The 18847-nt window shown below is 25.6% G+C and overlaps 1 protein-coding gene across 2 annotated transcripts; it reads right to left on the bottom strand.

Annotated features, from left to right (window-relative positions):
* Positions 1-244: 244 nt before the first annotated feature.
* LOC112600410 (D-glucuronyl C5-epimerase) lies at positions 245-6211 on the bottom strand. Of its 2 annotated transcripts, none has more exons than XM_025347611.1 (10): positions 5552-6211; positions 4555-4726; positions 3638-3760; positions 3293-3467; positions 2974-3201; positions 2145-2317; positions 1514-1654; positions 1228-1415; positions 717-990; positions 245-657 (listed from the first exon to the last, which is right to left on the bottom strand). In XM_025347611.1, the coding sequence occupies exons 2-10, from the start codon at positions 4684-4686 to the stop codon at positions 391-393; spliced, it is 1701 nt and encodes a 566-aa protein (XP_025203396.1). In that variant the 5' UTR covers positions 4687-4726; positions 5552-6211; the 3' UTR covers positions 245-390. The 2 variants fall into 2 exon arrangements, with proteins under 2 accessions (XP_025203396.1, XP_025203395.1); XM_025347610.1 differs by having other exon boundaries at positions 5548-6210.
* Positions 6212-18847: the final 12636 nt, after the last annotated feature.

The following is an 18847-nucleotide window of genomic DNA, read 5'->3' on the forward strand; positions in this document are numbered from 1 at the left end:
AAGATTAAAATATTTAGTTTAAATATGAAGGTATATGATAAACCTGACTTCAGAATTTAATTATTGAATATTTGATATTTAAAGTGACAAATCCCACATACTTTAATGATATAGTGTTAAACACTACAGTTTTTATTTAAAAAAAAAAAATCACTTCATTGAAACTAAATGTTAAATTATCTGTTAAATCTTGATTTTAATGTTCAAATTATAGTTTTTCATTAAAATTAAAAATTATAGTTAATTAATGCACATTTCCTCTAAAAATACAAAATTAATTAAAAATGTAATATATTTAGGAAAAAAAAATTGTCACAGCCATACTTTTTCCCCAACATTTTCTTAGTTACGTTTTACTAGTTTTTGTTCAATACTCTTAGTTTAAATAACTTAATTATGCGATGCACGAGCACCATTCATATAACCAATCCATCTTTTGGCTGTAGTTTGTATAACTGTAGCATTGTCTAGCGTTGCCAACAATAATAGTTGGTTGATATGTGTAGCGTGATAATCCCATCGAGCAATATTTGGTGCTATATCTAGTGTTACATGTCTTAGATCATACGCTGATCTTGAACCCATATCAAACAATGGTAACAAATTTTTTAATGATATCATACCTTGTTTCCATAGTGAATAAGCTTCTTGTGAAACCTAAAATTATAGTATTGTATAAAATATAGAATCATAAAGAGTGGGACATTTTAAATTACCTCCGAACCATTAGGAGCCAATGAAAATAAATCATATAATCCAATCAAGGAGTACATAAAACCATTTAAAATAAATATTGGTGGAACTGTAGGATATTCATCATACCATGGGTGTAAATTCATAAATTTAGACAAAACACCACCATCTTTACTCGAGATTTTAAATGGTTTTAGAGCGGTGTAAGCTGTATTTAAATATACTTCATTGCCACCAGAATGGTAAAATGCCCGGGAGAGCAATGATATTGCTTGACCCTGACCCATTGCAGATAACCTATAGAGTAAAATTTAATCATCAATAATATTTGTGTTTTTAACTACTGAAAAATGTTGAGAATTTACAAACTATATTTTCTTAAATGTTAAAAATAATATTACATAGTTTATGAAATAAATTTTCTTCTAATCAATTAAAAAAAAAAATAAAATATATATAACTATATTAACTTTTATATTGAAAATGTTTTAATATAAATAGAAAAAAATATATATATATAGTTAGTAAACTTACCATCCTGGCTTTAATGGTTTAATAAAAGGAGATATTTTACGAGTAACAGGATTAATCCAACCACCAGACTCTTTATTTTGATGTTTATTGAACCAATGTGCAGCAGCATAAAATTGACTAATATGATCACTAGAACTAAGTGTTAGGTTGTCCAAGAATCCAACTCCATACAGTTTAAAATCACATAACTAAATATAATCATAGTTGAAAATTCAATACATGATTAGCATTAAATAATAATTATAAAAAAAAATATTTTGATAATAATTAAGGGAAACTACAGTACCTTATATTTTGAACGAAACATTTTTGTTGTTGTTTTTTTTAATACATGTAACCCCTTTTGTAAATCAATTAATACATTTCTTGTCAATTTTTTCCAACCAAACTCTCTACTGCAATGCATTCCATGATAAATATTATGACCCTATTAAAAAAATAGTTATAAATAATTATGGTGTAAATGCATAATTATAATCATGTTATTTGTACCTACTATTTTAATTATTAATTAAATAATAATAAAATTAAAACAATTTGATTTTTTTTTTTTAATGTATTTAAGTTATGTCAATAATAGTAAATAAAATATAATTATTATTTAAAGATAATTAATATAAATTTGAATGTTTTTTAAGAAAATATTTCAGTATCGGATAATATTTAGAGGATGTTGTATTGGCATAAAAATAAAATACAAGAAATATAAATATTTATTTATTTTTTTAATATTATAAAGTGAATTATGAGCATTACAATAAGTAATACTTTCCGTAACTATACCTCATTTTAAAATTAAAATTTTATGCAATTTTGCATATGCTGTACACTTGTACCTTAGTAAGATCGTAGAAAACTTATGAGAGTACAGTGTTCTCTTAACAAGAATACATTTTATGTAAAATAATGAATTTTACCTTTGCAAATATAAATGTTCTTGAACATATGTAATGTAGATTCCATACTTCGTTCTTTTCCTTCATATCTTTTATAGTAACAACAATACTACTACTTGTTGATAAAGATAAAGCCACATCAAAACTAATGAAAAATTCTTCTTTGCTATCAATTTTCAATGAAATTGGTTTATCTAAATAAAATAATTTTGAAATAGCATTAGTTTTTAATAATCTGGAACAAGAGCTACCAACTAGCCAATTTTTAATACATTTATTTTTCGATATTGTGTGTTCAGTATTTTTAATATTTTCTTATATAGTTTTAATGTATGATACAATTGTATTATTGTAATTGATTTAAACTTTAATTGAACTGTCTTGTAGATGGATTTCTAGGAAAATTTAGTTATAAAGGAAAAGTGTAATCTAAAAGTGAAAACAGTTTTGAAGTAAATTAAAAATCTTGTTACAAAACACTGTGTAATGTTTGGTTCAATAAATGTATTGTAAAGTGTAAAGCTGCTTTTTTTAAAACATAATTAATAACAATTTAAACATTCTTAGCAACTTCATACAAATCAGTTGCACTGACTAAACTCAAATATTAAGTTGCTCATAAGAACTAAAGAATGTTTTTTTTTTTCACAGTAAAATATAATATTTTAAGACTAAATATTATATAAATACAATATGTAATATTTTTTTTTAACTTTAGTGTTAAAAAAATTATTAACTGTGCTTTGGTCTGTGGAAAGTTTAGAAAGTTTCAAAACTAGTTGGTGAACCCAGGTCTTGATATATATTAAGTTGTCATGTTAAAATATAGATAAATATTTATTTAATTTACCAGTACTGAAAAAATCAATAACATTACTATTGGCTTGAGCATTGAATACTATTTGTATTTTTGAAGTTTCAGGAACATTCCACAAAGGGTTTAACTGACCATTTTCCAAAACAGTTATTTTTGGTGATGGTAAAGTAAGATTTTTACTATAATGAGATAACCCAAATTGAGCTATTTGTGTTGGATAATAATAACCATGAGGATTCCACTGAGTTGACACTGGTACTCCTATAATTATTAAATATAAATTCTTTTATAATTAAAAATATTCAAATATTTCATTGTTTATTAATACATATAATTATAACTTGAAACTTACCTTCAGAAGCACTAACACACTTCACACGATCTCTTTCTTCAACTTTATAATTTTGGAAATTTGTAAACACACCCCGAGAATCATATTTTCCATTTTGTTGATATATTTTGGAATAACTATGTGACCAATGGAACTTTTTTTTGTTTTCACCAGTTTCAATAATTTTTCCATAAATCTAAACAGATAATAGAATTAACTTTGTTTAAGATAGCAATTTTTTAAACAAATCGTTAAACATAAATGTGTTGTACATATAACTTTCATTTGGTACATGCTATTATTATATATATAAATATATATAAATATTTGTGTAAATTCCAGAAATAAAATAATGAAAGTACAAACCTCAAAATAATTTTTTAGAAATGAAAATGGAATATAAACTGTATTATTTTTTAAAAGGCAATCCACATGAATTTTATTTCCATTAATAAGACAGTCTATTGGCTTTATATTTTGAACTAATGACTGAAAAAAAAATGAGTATAATAAGTTTGATTCATTTATCCAATTTAAACAGAATTTTATTAATTTATAATATTTAAATACTGTATTTAACAATATTTTACAATATCGTGATTGAGATTGTCTTTAAAATATTTTTGCTATTAAAGGATGTATTTTAGGAAGAAGTATGATAAGATAATTTTACATAAATGTCATTTTTTTTCCTTTTATAATTCTTATCTGTACTACCTTATCACAATTTAATTATACAATAAGTACTATAATATAAATTATAAATAAATTAATCAATCAAAGCTATTTATTTATATTTATTTTTTTAAATTAATGTAATAACATAAGGTAAAAGATTGTTAATTTTCAACAATATTTAGAATTGAAAAAAAAAACGAATAATTTTAGCACATTCAGTTTCAAATTTTTTTACTTGAATGCCATTCATGTTACAAAATATTTCAAAAATTTAACTAAGTAGAGAAAAGTATAATATTATAAGCTTGGTGAAAATTGAGAGCTATCTATTTTTGAATTAAATCAAAATAAAAAAATTTATTTTCATTAAAAACTGGTTTTGCTAAAAATGATCTTTTCCCTCAAATTTTGTTTATTTTTCGACACCCACACATACACATTATTTTAAAATTAATATATTTATCGCACTGTTCAAAATTTAAAATTAACTGTGACATTGAATAAAAAGAAAATTTAAGCATATTAAATATTTTTAAAATACTTGATACTGTTTACATTTTTATTAGTATTTTATTCAATAAATATTAGAATAATTTATTACTTACTTCATAGTCAGATTTGATATTCTTTGAAAATTTATCAAATGTTTGATTTGAGCAATTGGACCATAATGACACCGTGCATATTATAATAAAAGTAGAAATAGTTAAAAAGAGGGTTCTTATGTTTAATCTCATACTGGTTTAATAATCATTTGAATAATTGAACGATGAATAGCTGAAAAAAAATTTAAATAATATTCTTATATACTTGTTATTTTTAAAATACTGTGTTATAGTTTATATTTTATAGATAAATAGGTATGTTATTTGTAATTTAATGACTATTTTACTATTAATAAATCAATAATAATCATATCAAATAAATGTTTATTGAAGATGCAGGTAGATATACTAATTGAATGAGATTAAAAAAAAAAAAAATTAGACATTCATTAAAAAACTATGATAAAAGTATGTTGTTTTTTAGATGCTTACAGTATTATATTTTATACCTTATTGAATTTAATTAACTTATTATTCAAAAAAGAATTAATTGATAATCTTATATATTTAAAATTGTAGCATATGCAATCTGAATTGATTATTATATATCATACTCATACATTTAAAAAAATTAAAACATAAATACATAAAAATTTACCATGTTATAATAATTAATCCAAAGAAAGGAAAATCTAAAAGTGCATTAGTGTGTCAAGCCATTGGCTTATTGAATAATAAAAAATTCTAAATTATGACAGCGGCCGATAAACGTTTATGAGATATTATTTTTGTTATTCATGTTCAATATATTTAGTAGGTAATGCAATATTGTAAACTTAGTCAAAATATAATTATTTTCAGTAGAAATGATGAGTGCTCAAAAGCAACTTCAATATTACCTAGAATCTTGCAATGATAATTTTACATAAAATATGAATCATATTATGATACTCAAATTATAAAAATTTATTTAGTTCAATCACTATGGTCAAACAAAGTATGAGTAGACCTGATGTAGACAAATGCTACATTATAATTGTGTAAACGTATTACCTACTATGTCCGTCGTACATGTGTCATTTGCGCCATACAATACCGGACGGTAGGGCAAAATGTGGCGGTGGTCCAATCATTTTAGATGGTCGTCGACATACGATGATGATTATGATTATTTCTACGATAACTGTCTCGCAACAAAATGCCGTCCATCATCAAGACAGCAGGCGTCGGATAATACGGTACGAAATCGTCGAGGTGCACAATCGTTAAAAAAAAAAGAAGATAATTCTCGTCAGTGCTTGCTGTCAAATAACTGTTACCTCTTGGATCTTATCACGATGGCTAAAAACCGACAACTACGATTGTCTTGTTAATATTATTTCGGCCAGCCGGTCATAATTGAAAATCGCGACGATGAACGACATTTATTATTGTCACTTGTTACTATGTGTCTATGTGTAATAATATATTATGAATAATATTATTTTGTGTCGGTGCACTTGCTCGTAATTGATAAGTGATAACGATACTGGGTTTTGATAACCACTGAAATTACTCACGGCGCTTGCGAATAATACACGTCTTCCTGTCTTCTGGTGTCAATGTGTCATCTATATAGCAATGTAATTGTCCGTCTGAGTGCTAGAGCGGTACGCGTTCGGCATTCGCACCTTTGACGTAATATGATGATACTATCGGCCGATAAAAAGTCTCGGGCTCTCTAAATCTTCATCTACTCGTGTAGATAATAAATAATAGTAATTAGTAATAAATCGTAAGGTACTGCGGTGCGAATGTCACGGATTTATGAAAATTCAAATTTAATTATCTCATGTTTGATAAATTACAATAACATAGTTATTAGTAAATGCTACCTACCTAACTAATTGCCGAATATCGATTACACAGCAGTACACTATAGGTATACCTAATATCTCGTAATATTGTCGGTGCATTGAACGCCGATTTTTGAATTAATATTGCTATAACACTCCAGTGTTCATTCGTTGTTATATGAATTTAAATATTTTATCTATTATTTATAATTTATTATTGTTTTCATTAAAATTCTAGATGTTTAGAAATTTGAATGTGCGTGATCCTATTTATTTATTTTCAGACATGCCTGGGAATCAATATATTATTTCCGCGTGTAAGTGGGTGTATGAAAATTATTTTTATCAATTTTATTTCATCATTCCAAAAGATTTTGTTCTTATAAGTATTAAACTTGATAAACAAATTTACTTTTACACAGAATTAAACACAAAAATCTTCTCGATTCTTTATTATAAATAGGTGTAAAAAACTAAAAAATTACAATGTATTCCAGTTAAGCATTATAAAAAAATTAAAGCATTTAAGAAATAAGTGAAGCATATTTATTTTATTTTATTTGTTTATTCGGCCGTGTTTATAAAATTATTTTTACGATTGAAATATTTTCATCGAGTATATAATAAATAATTATTTATTTTTTACCTGTAGGCTCTAAAAATGATCAATAAAAGAAATCTTATCCTTTAAGAAAAATTATACCTTTTATGTTTTACTAAGATGAGTTAAAGCTATTTGATATTTAGGAGTTAATAAACACTGGTATTAGTGGTATTGGTGATCAACAAAATCGCTATAACAACTTTTAATATTTATAGTATAACTAATTTAAATATACCAGTCTCAGAAAAATGTATGTAGGATTCTATTAAATATAATTATACTTATTGCATTTTTTTTTAATAATCACTAAATGACTAAAATGGACTTTTCTTTTTTTTATAATACACTATTAAATTCGCTATTCACAGGTTTTTTTTTTTTGATTTCAATAAACTAATCAGTATTTTTCAAAAATCACGTTAAAAAAATTGTTCTTATAGGAACACCCATGTATTTATCAATTGTTTAATATTGCCTGATTCTTATATTTCGTCATTTCTTTTGTTTTTTTTTAAGGACATTTTTATTATAAAATGTGAATAAAATACGCTGGTGTAAATAAAAAATATTAAAAAAAAATTGTATGTAGTCTGTTTTTTTTCCGTCCCAAACAACCAGGATCCCATGCAACCACGACGCGCTTCATCGTTACCTTATTCTTACAGAGCTGTATTCTACTTACAATATTATATTAGACGACTCGCGCTCGAATAAAAAATAAAATACGATAAAATTAATTATTATAATACTGATCAGGGATAGTACTGCAATACTATATTATAATTTATAAATGTACGTATACTATCACTCTGTATAGGTACAAAATATTTTATACTATATCAAAACAAAAATCCTCCAAGCAAAAAAAAAAAAAAAGCTGTAAAAAATGTATTAACGTATATTGTATTAAAATATGTATAACCAACTAGTGATGATAATATAAAAAAAATCAGGAAAGATCATTGAATTATATGTGGTTTATTTAATTTAAATCAAAAACTCCGAAAATCGATTTTAAGTTTGTCTTATATTACAATATTACAATATGCCATTACTGATATTTTGTAGAACGGTGTGAATGGGTTCGTAGTATAAGTTACTTAAATTTTATTTAAATATATTTTATATGGTAACGTTAGTAAATAGTTAGTATTATACTTTATACATAATGTCATAATGGTAAAATTTGTAAAGATCATAAAGTGTCAAGTTTCTCAGAATAATATTTTATTTGTTTAATTTAATACTAAATTACTAATCAAACGTATCATAATAAATCACGATTTATAACATTAAACACAACTAATAAAACAAAATTATTTTATCAAAAAATTATAAATAATATCGCTTTTCTTGTGTTTTTTTTATTTTTAGTAATTTAGACATTGATTTATGCGCGTGTATTTTATAGGAGAACAAGGGATAGACAATAAATTTTAATTACTAATGTGGTGATATTTTGACCGTGATTTGAAAATTAATTACAATTTTATAAACAAAAATGTTATAACATATAATTTATAGGTATATGACTTTGTTATCATAATAATTTTTTCTATTAAAAAAGGTATGTTGCTTAAATATGAGCAGTTCCCTTTTTACCTTAAGGATACATAGCTACATAGGACACGAATCAATAGATTCGATCCGATCGACGAAAGCTCTAAAAAAAATATAATTTACATCTTTTAATCATTTACGTAGGTATTGGTACTCTACTTCATTTAAATATTTGACTGTCAGGCTTAAGTATTAAATTATAATTTAAAAATAATATTAAATTCTGTAAACTCAACATTTAAATTACAAAAATACGATGATTATTTATTTCGCGATAAATTTGATAAATGTGTTATTGACATACGGCGAAAAGCGACTATTTCTGTCGATAAAATAAAAATATAATTGACACCCTTTTGAACAAATAATTAGGTTTAAAAATATTGTTCCAAAATCCAAATATTTATTGTGATCTAAATATTATTACCTAATGTGATAAAATGATAATGTGATATCAAATAATAATCGTACAGTTTTCGTTACCCATTTCACGACCGCTGCTTATTTTAAATGAAAATAAATAATTTTACAATACTCTTATAGTTCTCATTGCTTATAAAAAATATATATTTTAATTATAATTAGACAATTAAAAAGTAATTTATAGTGTAATGATTATAAATTATAGTTTATTCCTTGTATATGAACAATAATCGTCATCACATTTCACATTTCATTTCACTAAATAACTAATTTTAACAAACATAATACAAGTATACGAATTATGTATTGCAAAAATTGTCGAAAATCATAAGTAAAAACAATTTATTTTTAATAAATAATATAACCATGTTAAAATAAAATAGCAAAATAAAGTTATACCAAAAGCTTATGATTTGTTTTTTCATTATTAAAATAGAAAATTTACAATTTGTGACATGCGTACAATAAGAAAATATGATATAATATGATGTGGAGAATATTTACATGATGATTAATATGAAGAGGAAGGCTGTCCAGTGACAGAGCCCTCAAAAACGAAAAGTTAATTTAAATTTAATATATGTTTTATTTGTTTTTACTCATAAAGCTCGTTGGATTATAAGATTAATTCGATTATAAGACTCGCTTTGTACCGGTCTCAAAATGATATTTTTAGGCTATTTCACTGTAGTTTATGAATATATTATAACTTATGACATCGTTACGTCCGCCTAACACGCTTATATCGAGCACCACTCGATTAACAGCAACCTAATTTGCAAGTATATTTATGCAGCGTCAGGTTGTGTATTTTTTTGTATATTGTGGTATTAAATCACGATCGAAATGCGTTTATTTTCATTCGTCCTTATAACTACTTCGATGCAAACCTTCTGACGCGAAGTCGGACAAAACGAATTTACAGGAAGTGTGGTTGATAACCTGTAAACCGATACCTCAGAATTTCCTAAAATTTCTTATTCTAATCATTTTGGTACTTGGCAACATTTTTTCATAAAAGAAGGTGTGGGAGCAAGTAGCCCATAATATTATTAATTATTTTATCAACATGTTTGCATTGTGATCGAGACGATCGGGTTACATATTGTGGCGTTCCCCAGTTTTCCGCGGAAAAAACAAATCGCCTTTAGAGTTTTATTGTCATAGAATATAAATAATAGTTATGTAGATTTTAAGTGTTATATTTACCAAGAAAATTTTTTAGATTTAAATTTAATCCGCATTCTTACATATTATATTTATTATATTATAATATTACTTAACCATATGATTTACCGGCGTGACGTGTGCCGATAGCTGCGACCGGTGTAATGTCCTTATGGGATCCTGGTATGTTGGTGGCGCTTAAGTTGACGATCTAACATCAAAAAAAAAAAAAATAATTAAAAATATTATGTATTATAATTATAATATTAATCATGTTGTTATATAGATCAAAAAAAAAAAAAATAAATAAAAATAATAATTATTACGACACATAAACATATAGAGTATGCTGAGTATGTATATATATTTAAAAAATATGATATCGTATGATGTTCAATGAGATGATGGAATAATATAATATTTTAGTTTTTACATATTTTGTACTTAAAATAATTAATTTAAAAACAATGAATAAATATAAAATGTATTTATTATTTTTGTATATATTATAATATAATAATATTGTGTAATGGTGTAAATAGTTTTAACCATTAACAGACACCGAACTCTTACGGCGCGTAACAAAACGGGACAGATTTGTAGTATCCACTAGAGTGCGGTGCAGAGCTCAAGTTATGTAATTTTAACATTAACATTATACCTACAGAGCAATGAACAGCTTTTCGATTTTTAATCTTAAATGATAAAACTTGAGGAATACTATTATACGCTATATCATTTTGAGAACATAATATATTCCCAGATAAAATAGATGAGTACTCAATTGTCTGCGGACTGCGACCAACAGAACTTGAATTGTAAATGTATATTTCTTTTCATAAGTATAGATGGTATACTTGGTATAGGTAGTATACTCAATGAGTGAACTAAAATGATAAATAACAATAAAAAATAAAAATACGGTTTTTATTCAGTCGTCATTAATTATACTTGACTTTGTTGAAATCTGACGATTGTTTTTGTAACTTAACCGAAACTGAATACATAGTAAAATTATTAAAACCCAGGCTACATTTGAGTTAACATATTTATTTACAATATTTTATATTGTTACTTGATAACAATATGTATCGTATTTATAAAGTAAAGTATTAAATAATAATATAATATGTATACATTTGTTATTTTATTATAATTTATTTTTTCATTGAATATCGACGAGCTACGTAGGTATATGATTATTTTTGTAATTTTGTGTAGGTATGTGTGTATATATGTTGGTGTGTGCTTAGAACTAGTGGACAAATAGGTAACTCCGAACTCGTATAGATAAACGGTAAATCAAATGTTAGTATGGCTTTCTTGGCCCAACAATATAAAAATATATCATAATAAAAAACTCACAATTTGTAGAGCGCAGACTGACCAGTCGTTACTATTATAGCTATATAATAAATAATTTTCACACACACAGAAAATACGAAAGGAAATAGAAAATAATAGAAAAAATACATATAAAAAAGTGGGGCGATTCGCGTACACAATATAATAAAAATGGTGGTGATTCGTGCACACAATTTCCTATAATAATAAAGAACGGTGATCGCTGACTAATTAAGCCGATACGACAATTTTTACTATTAAAACGGCGATTAGCGTACTTTCAGAATAAAAACAATAATTGAAAAGAATAATAATAATATGGCACTTAGTGTCCTCCAATGGAATATAATATAATAAATCGCACTTTTATTCGCGTAAAAAACAATATTATTAATCTTGGCGACGACTATTCCACAACGACGGACGGAAATCGACAAAAAGGCGGCCGTTGCTGACTTGCTGTTCTACGCGCCTGGCGAAACGGCGGCGAGACGATAACGCGTCTTACGTAATATTATTTTATATAATTTATAATTTCACAATAATAGTTATAAAAAATATAACGGAGATACGTATATTATAACGTGTGTGTGTCGTGTGATCAGTCGGTAGCGGCGACGGATGCTCATGTCGCGTTATCCGGTCTTAACTGTACTATTTAATTATTAAACATTTTAATAAGATATTTTATTCCTATTGTTAACACGTAGGTTAATACCTAAATAATATGTAGGTACCAGTACAAAAAATATTTCATCTTCACAGCTGTTGTTAAGAAACGTTTATGCGATTTGACAGTACCTACGTCATAAAAATGTGGCACCGTCGAAAAATATTACTTTTAGCGATTGATTATTATCATAATTTTATGATTTAAATTAATTTAATAATAAAATATTTAAAAGAAATATGTACACGATACTCTATATCTACAGATATACAAGTCATCTATTATTTTAAGTTTTTTTCCTAATTACCCAAATTTAAAAGTTTATGTCTAATACTTTAATGGTGAGGTAAGGATAAATAGAGATAATTTTTAAAATTAAAAATTAATATTCTCTTGGTATTTTATTATATTAAAAACGGAATTATGAGAACTTTGGAATCGATAATTTATTTCATAACTTCTGTGAACTTAGTGGCACTCGAGTATTGGAATTCACTTAAATCTATTCTTATGTGTAATGTGTTGGTCATTTTTTGGACGCTGTTCGTATGCTTTTGCTTTATAATTTGTTAGATGTCTGTTAAAATGTTTTGTTTTAAACGCAATATTTAAAAGTATACATTTAATTAAATATAGCTTTATAATCATTTATGAGCCGTACAAAAAAAAAAAAAAAAACAAACCAAAATTGATTTTATAGAAAATGTTGTATAAACATTTTTATTTTTCTTTGTTAGGTATCTTAATGAACACACGATTTGTTTTGGTTTTGACATCTCAAAGTACCGGCTAGATTCAATTTTTTAGGTATCAACAACTTTTCTCAAAGTTAATACTGTTGTCTTTGAGAATTTTTTCTATTAGAAAATGTGTCATTATAGATACATAAAATGCATATCATTTTAAAATAAATAGATTCATTGCTCTTCTCTTTTCAAAATCTAAAAGATTGTGTTGTGATTGGGGTACAAAAATATATACATATCTGATACAAACACACTCACATTTTGTTACATAAATGTGTTCAGTCTTCTAGAACTTCTGTATTGACTTAGACTTCATTAAAAATGTTACAATGTACAATGTTACATTATATTACTTGAATGTTTTTAACCTAACTTATAATGTTATTCTTATAATATTTATTTAATATTTTACTGTAGCGTTATATCTGAGCCATAATTTCACAAAGATGCAAAAGATGATTTCGTTGACTGTTGTACTACTTATTTTAAATACACAATATTAGTATAATTAATTATATTAATTCATAATTATGTATTTAATTATCTTTTATTTTTTTTTTATTAAGGTGTATTTTAATTCTCCGAAATATTAAAAGTGATTTCAAATAAAAATAATTATTTAAAGTCTAATAATAATAGTAAGAAAGTAATCATCTGACATTTAATAAAAATATTATATTTGTTTTGTGGCTAATAAATTGAATAAGTACTTCATGTAAAATACCTAGTAAATTTTGAAATTTAAACTTAATCAACTAAGTACTAACGTTTAATAAAATAGTTAGAAAAGACATATATTATATAGAGTCTTCAAATGTTTTGCTATATAATAGTATAGTCGCCAATATGTATTTTACTCTGTCTGACAATAATTAATAACAATATAAACTGCCAATAAACGATTTAAGTGTGCATTATTTGATAGCAGTAGTCATTAAAATAACTCAACGACGATCGTGTATTCATTTTTCAAATAATTTATTTAATTCTGTTTGCATAATTATTAAAGTGTGCTACTTTAAATGGTAATACAACAAATATTGACTTCAAAACTCGGGGGCGTCGATAAATCCAATCGGCTGTAAATATAATACAATATAGTGACAGTGCCATTGTCGTCATTGTACGAAAAACAAATATATGTTTGTTATTGACATGTTATTATAACAATTAGGTCAAATGATGTTAACCTATAATCGGTTTACTTAGTATTGTGCAAAAATACGAGTGACAACTGACAACAGTTACATTTTTGGATGGACAAGAGCGCTATACTTACAATGATCGAAAGACAATAGCAATGTGACACGTCCAAAAATATCGGTTATTTGACGGAGCACCGACGAACGCACGTGGGTAAAAATTCGTGTCCGCGCGTCAAGCGCGTAAAGTCGTTAACTCAAAATAGCAATGTAATGAGTTCAAGCCGGGAATTTGGAGGTCCGTGCTTGCGTTAGGTACGTGAATAACAATCATAGCTTGACTAGGTAACGAGTCAAATCTGGCGGTGGCACTTGGAAAAGTGACCGATAGGGCTGTGCTTGGATGGCGGTGCTTTTAGGTGCACCCTGAACGCGGCGAATTCGTCAACCGTGCCAATGGTGGTGGTTGGCGCGAGTAGCAGGCTGGGTCGGTGAGCTCTCAAGTCCGGCGGCGTGGATCATATGCAGTGCTCAGCAGCTGTGACGATCGGCGGGAACGTAGCTCGACGATCAATTTACTCAAATGTTACACCTAAAAGTTCATAAGGTTGGCTCTAACGAACAAAAGTTACCACGATGTACAGGAGAATGGAGACGGAGAGCAAGGGCGATATTACTGAAAAAACTCGGGTTGACGTTACTGTATGATTGTATTGAACGCGGAACTTTTTTATCGCCACTGCCATGGCTCATGGTTATATCGTATATTATTTATTTTTAAACACTACTAAATATTCTAAATTTAAAACGTTCAGTTTTATTTTATTACCCGTCAGCATAACGTCTCATAAAAAGATTATTGGTACTCTGCTATCGGTATAGTAATAGTGTCAAAAGTATCACGTCATTAATTAATAAATGATCTCAATGTTAAAATAAGAATCATAATGTAGTCTGTACAATATTATGTATAATAATAATAATAATTATTATTATATTTTAATTATTGCTATGATTTTATGATTTTGTTTTCGTCGATTACTTATGAGTTATAACCTATAGCTAATAATAAATTATAATGAATTCATAAATATATTTATAGGTATAGATAAATATGTATTTATATACTTATGTATATTAATTGTAAACATTCATACGAGTACCTTCTATATTAATCACTTAGCGGTATAATACGAGTATCTGGTAAACAGTGATAATCGACTGACGGGTCGTCAACTGTCAGTTTTCTCTTTTATGTAACTTTATTTAGGTAGGTACTTATATATATTTAATATGTATGTAATATAATGGAGTGCGGTTTGTCCCATAACCAGTGCCGTAATTGGAGTGTAATACGTATTAAAGCCATGAGGTAAGTATATAGGTAAGTTGTGTGTATCCTATACATATTTATACGCGTATCCCGCTTTTAATACCCCACCATAAATATATCTATAATAGATATTTCAAACATAATTTCACAAATCGGTGAGCCCATTCGTTACGCCTGTATATTATATCTGGGGCCTAACGCGTGTTATAGTTCATACTTCATAATAAATATATATATGTATAAACAGACCACAATACAATAATATATTGTGTGTACATTGTACACACAATCTATTGTCACACACAGCACGCACGTGTTTATGTAATACAAAACAATACTATTATAATATATTATAATTTTTACGGGAGCGTAGACGCGATGTGTTTCGTGTATGATGCCTAACTATTAACTCTATAATATTATTATTATTAGATATGTGATATCAGCGTCGTATATTGTTATATTATATCGCCTATAGTCGGCAATAACGTAAATGACAAAGGTGACAAACGTCTCAACGATTTAACTGGGTGGTTCTATTTTAACGGCGAGCACTATCATTATCTCGAAAAGAGTTATTAACGTTATGTTAAATATTTTTTAAACGATTTGTATCTATGACGTATTTGTCAGGGAATAGGAGAATATGACACATCTCCCTCCTTATGGTACTTTTTTTCGTTGTTGTCTTGATCATTTTATGAATTTCTATTATTAAAATTAAAATTGTATTTTATAGTCGACGAAATAAAAAAATTAGCATTGTGTTTCAAAACTTTTTTGAACGATCATTGACGTACATTTCTCCTGTCCCATCCATTTATAATTTTTTAATTTTTTTTACGTAAATATCTAGTAGGTAATTTTCTAAATTGTTTCAGAAATTTTCACGGTATTTGGTGTAAGATAAACATAAAATATTAAATTTTCACGCTGATTTTGTGCTAAATATTTGCATAAAAAATTATTTTGAAATGAGTGGGACTGAACAAATCTATATTCACATCAAATTTAAAATTAATAATATAATATATACTCGTAAAATTGCAAATTGCAACCAAAAATTTTTATTATAAATTACAAGAATACATGAATTAAAAGTAAACTTTTTTTGTACTACCTACCTAATTTGTTTTTGATATAATTTTAGTTTCAACTTTGGGAGTGATTTTTTTATAGCAAGTTGGATCTGGTTGATACTATAGGGGGTTAAAGTAAAAATGTTCAAGTATTTTTTTATTAATCATGATAAACAAAAAAAATAAAAATAAATTAAGAAAACAAGAATTTAAAACAGATTTTGATAATATTGATTAAGTACCTAGGTACTTTATTTTTTTATAATTATAAAATCCAAATATCAATTATTGAAACTTGAAATTTTATCCAAATATAATTTATTATAATTATAATACATGGTATAATTTTCAAAATATTTTAACTCTTTTTGATCTATTTATACACATTTTATTATATTTTTTTCTACGAATTTCGATGAAATAATTTTCATTGACTAAGTGTTCTTAGTAAAAAAAATTAAAAATTTAATACAAGGTTCTTCATAAGTTATAATTAATAGGAATAAAAAATTGTGTTAATGTTGCTCTGTATTGTATGATAAGTATAGAGTGGGTCATTGTGATGCAGGATCTTCTGTCAACTACTTGAAAACAATTAATTACATGGTAGTTGTAAAAACTTTGCAAAAAATATTTAATTTTGTAAGTTCTTGAATATGACGCTTTATTTACTGGGACAAATAAATTTACTTCAGTATTTGGAAATTTTGTTTTAATTGCATTATTAGTGTTTTTTCATAATCAATAATCATAGTTTTTTTAGATATTTGATATTTTAAATTTTATTTTAGTTTTTTCTCGATAATTGTTAGTAAAAAGGCTTAAAAATACAATTAAAGGTTCCTCATAAGTTGTTTATATATTAATTTAAAAATATCAAAAATAAAAGATCACAATATTTTTTTACAAGTTTTAAAAGTTTAAAATTTGATAATATTCGTCAAATCTAGGAAAATGTATAAATATTATTTTGTATTTATCAATTTATAATATATTTAATATTAATCCTTAATATTTGAAAATCGTATACAAGGTTTCTAATAAATTGATTCATTGTTAAAATAAATTAAAAAATCAATTTGAAATATATCACGTAATACCTGAAACTTGTATTGTTTTATTATTATTTTTAAAAACACAAAAGCTTTTTCAAATGTAATGTTTTTGACAAAAATTAATTTATTCTACTGTATTATTAATAGTAAAATGAAATAGTAAATATAAATAGCAATATAAGTATTAAAAATTCGTCTTCATTCAACATTGCTTTTTTTGTCCAATGATAATAATTGATCTCTCCTCAGTCCTCAATGTAAGGGTATCCTCGACAGTCGACGCTTAATCTACAGCAAAGCGGTTACCCACTTATTTTTTTCATAAAAAAATCGAAGATTATTAATTTTTCTAAATATATAACATTTCAACGCAGCATGTTTTAATTAAAAAAATATAAAATGTACGTTACTAGTTACTAACTTGATTGTTTGCATCATCCACATAATGTCGTTAGATTTTGAATGCGTAATTCAAAATATACTTAATTTAAATTTTACATTACCTATATTATTTAGTAATTTATACATAAATATATATTAATAAACATAAATAAAATAGTTTTTAAAGATGTCACTCATCGGTAACATCTCTGAATATTATTTAATTGGATTTGCTATTATATTTTTAGATTTAAAATTTATTATAATCATTGTTTTTTTTATAGATGTATGTATTATATTTAAAAAAAATATAGTTTAAAAAGAATATTTTTGTATCTCTATCATCCTTTCTGATTACTAAACATAATATTATGTATCATATTATAGAGTAACTTATTGCGTAGTATTATCGTAAAATGAAATAAATAACAATATAATAGTTTGTATTTACAAGGTATTTTGTAAATTGTAATATTATAAATTATTATGAGTATTATTTTTTTTTATTCAAATATATCTAATATATAGTAATAAAAATATCATTTATGATTCTACGTTTATTTATTTGATTTCTTTTCAAGAAGGTAATGGATATTAGTGATATTACCTTATGAAATAAGTAATTACAAATCAAATAAATCAGTTATTTGGAAAGAAATTAATTTTTAACAGATCCATTTTTTTTTTATGTCTAGCGCGATTAATATATTAATTTAGGGTTTATTTTGTTAAATGTATTTTACAAGTTTTTATTTATAGTTGTCATATAAATTCTTATAATTTTATCGTGCACCTACTGATAATTATTGCTTGTTTAATTTTACGTACCTATATATATATATATATATATATATATTATTTATTTGCGAAGTGTATTGTATGGAATATAGCTTATGGTATAATACATTATTTTGGTCCAAATAACCATTCGAAAAAGAAAATCACTAAGCTGATACCAAGTCCACATATTAGAATTATGAACGCACCTTGTAATTCATCAACACTCAATTTCTT

The sequence above is a fragment of the Melanaphis sacchari genome, unplaced genomic scaffold (assembly GCF_002803265.2).
Source record: "Melanaphis sacchari strain LSU unplaced genomic scaffold, SCAv2.0 Contig64_pilon_pilon, whole genome shotgun sequence".
In the NCBI taxonomy this organism is placed as follows: domain Eukaryota; kingdom Metazoa; phylum Arthropoda; class Insecta; order Hemiptera; family Aphididae; genus Melanaphis; species Melanaphis sacchari.

What these genes read in the sequence shown, in the direction of transcription:
- LOC112600410 (XM_025347611.1), bottom strand. Translation starts at nt 4,686, where the DNA reads ATGAGATTAAACATAAGAACCCTCTTTTTAACTATTTCTACTTTTATT. An exon ending in TTCTAAAAAATTATTTTGAG is followed by an intron (nt 3,468 to 3,637) that starts GTTTGTACTTTC and finishes TTATCTGTTTAG; the next exon opens with ATTTATGGAAAAATTATTGA. An exon ending in AAACCATTAAAGCCAGGATG is followed by an intron (nt 991 to 1,227) that starts GTAAGTTTACTA and finishes TTTACTCTATAG; the next exon opens with GTTATCTGCAATGGGTCAGG.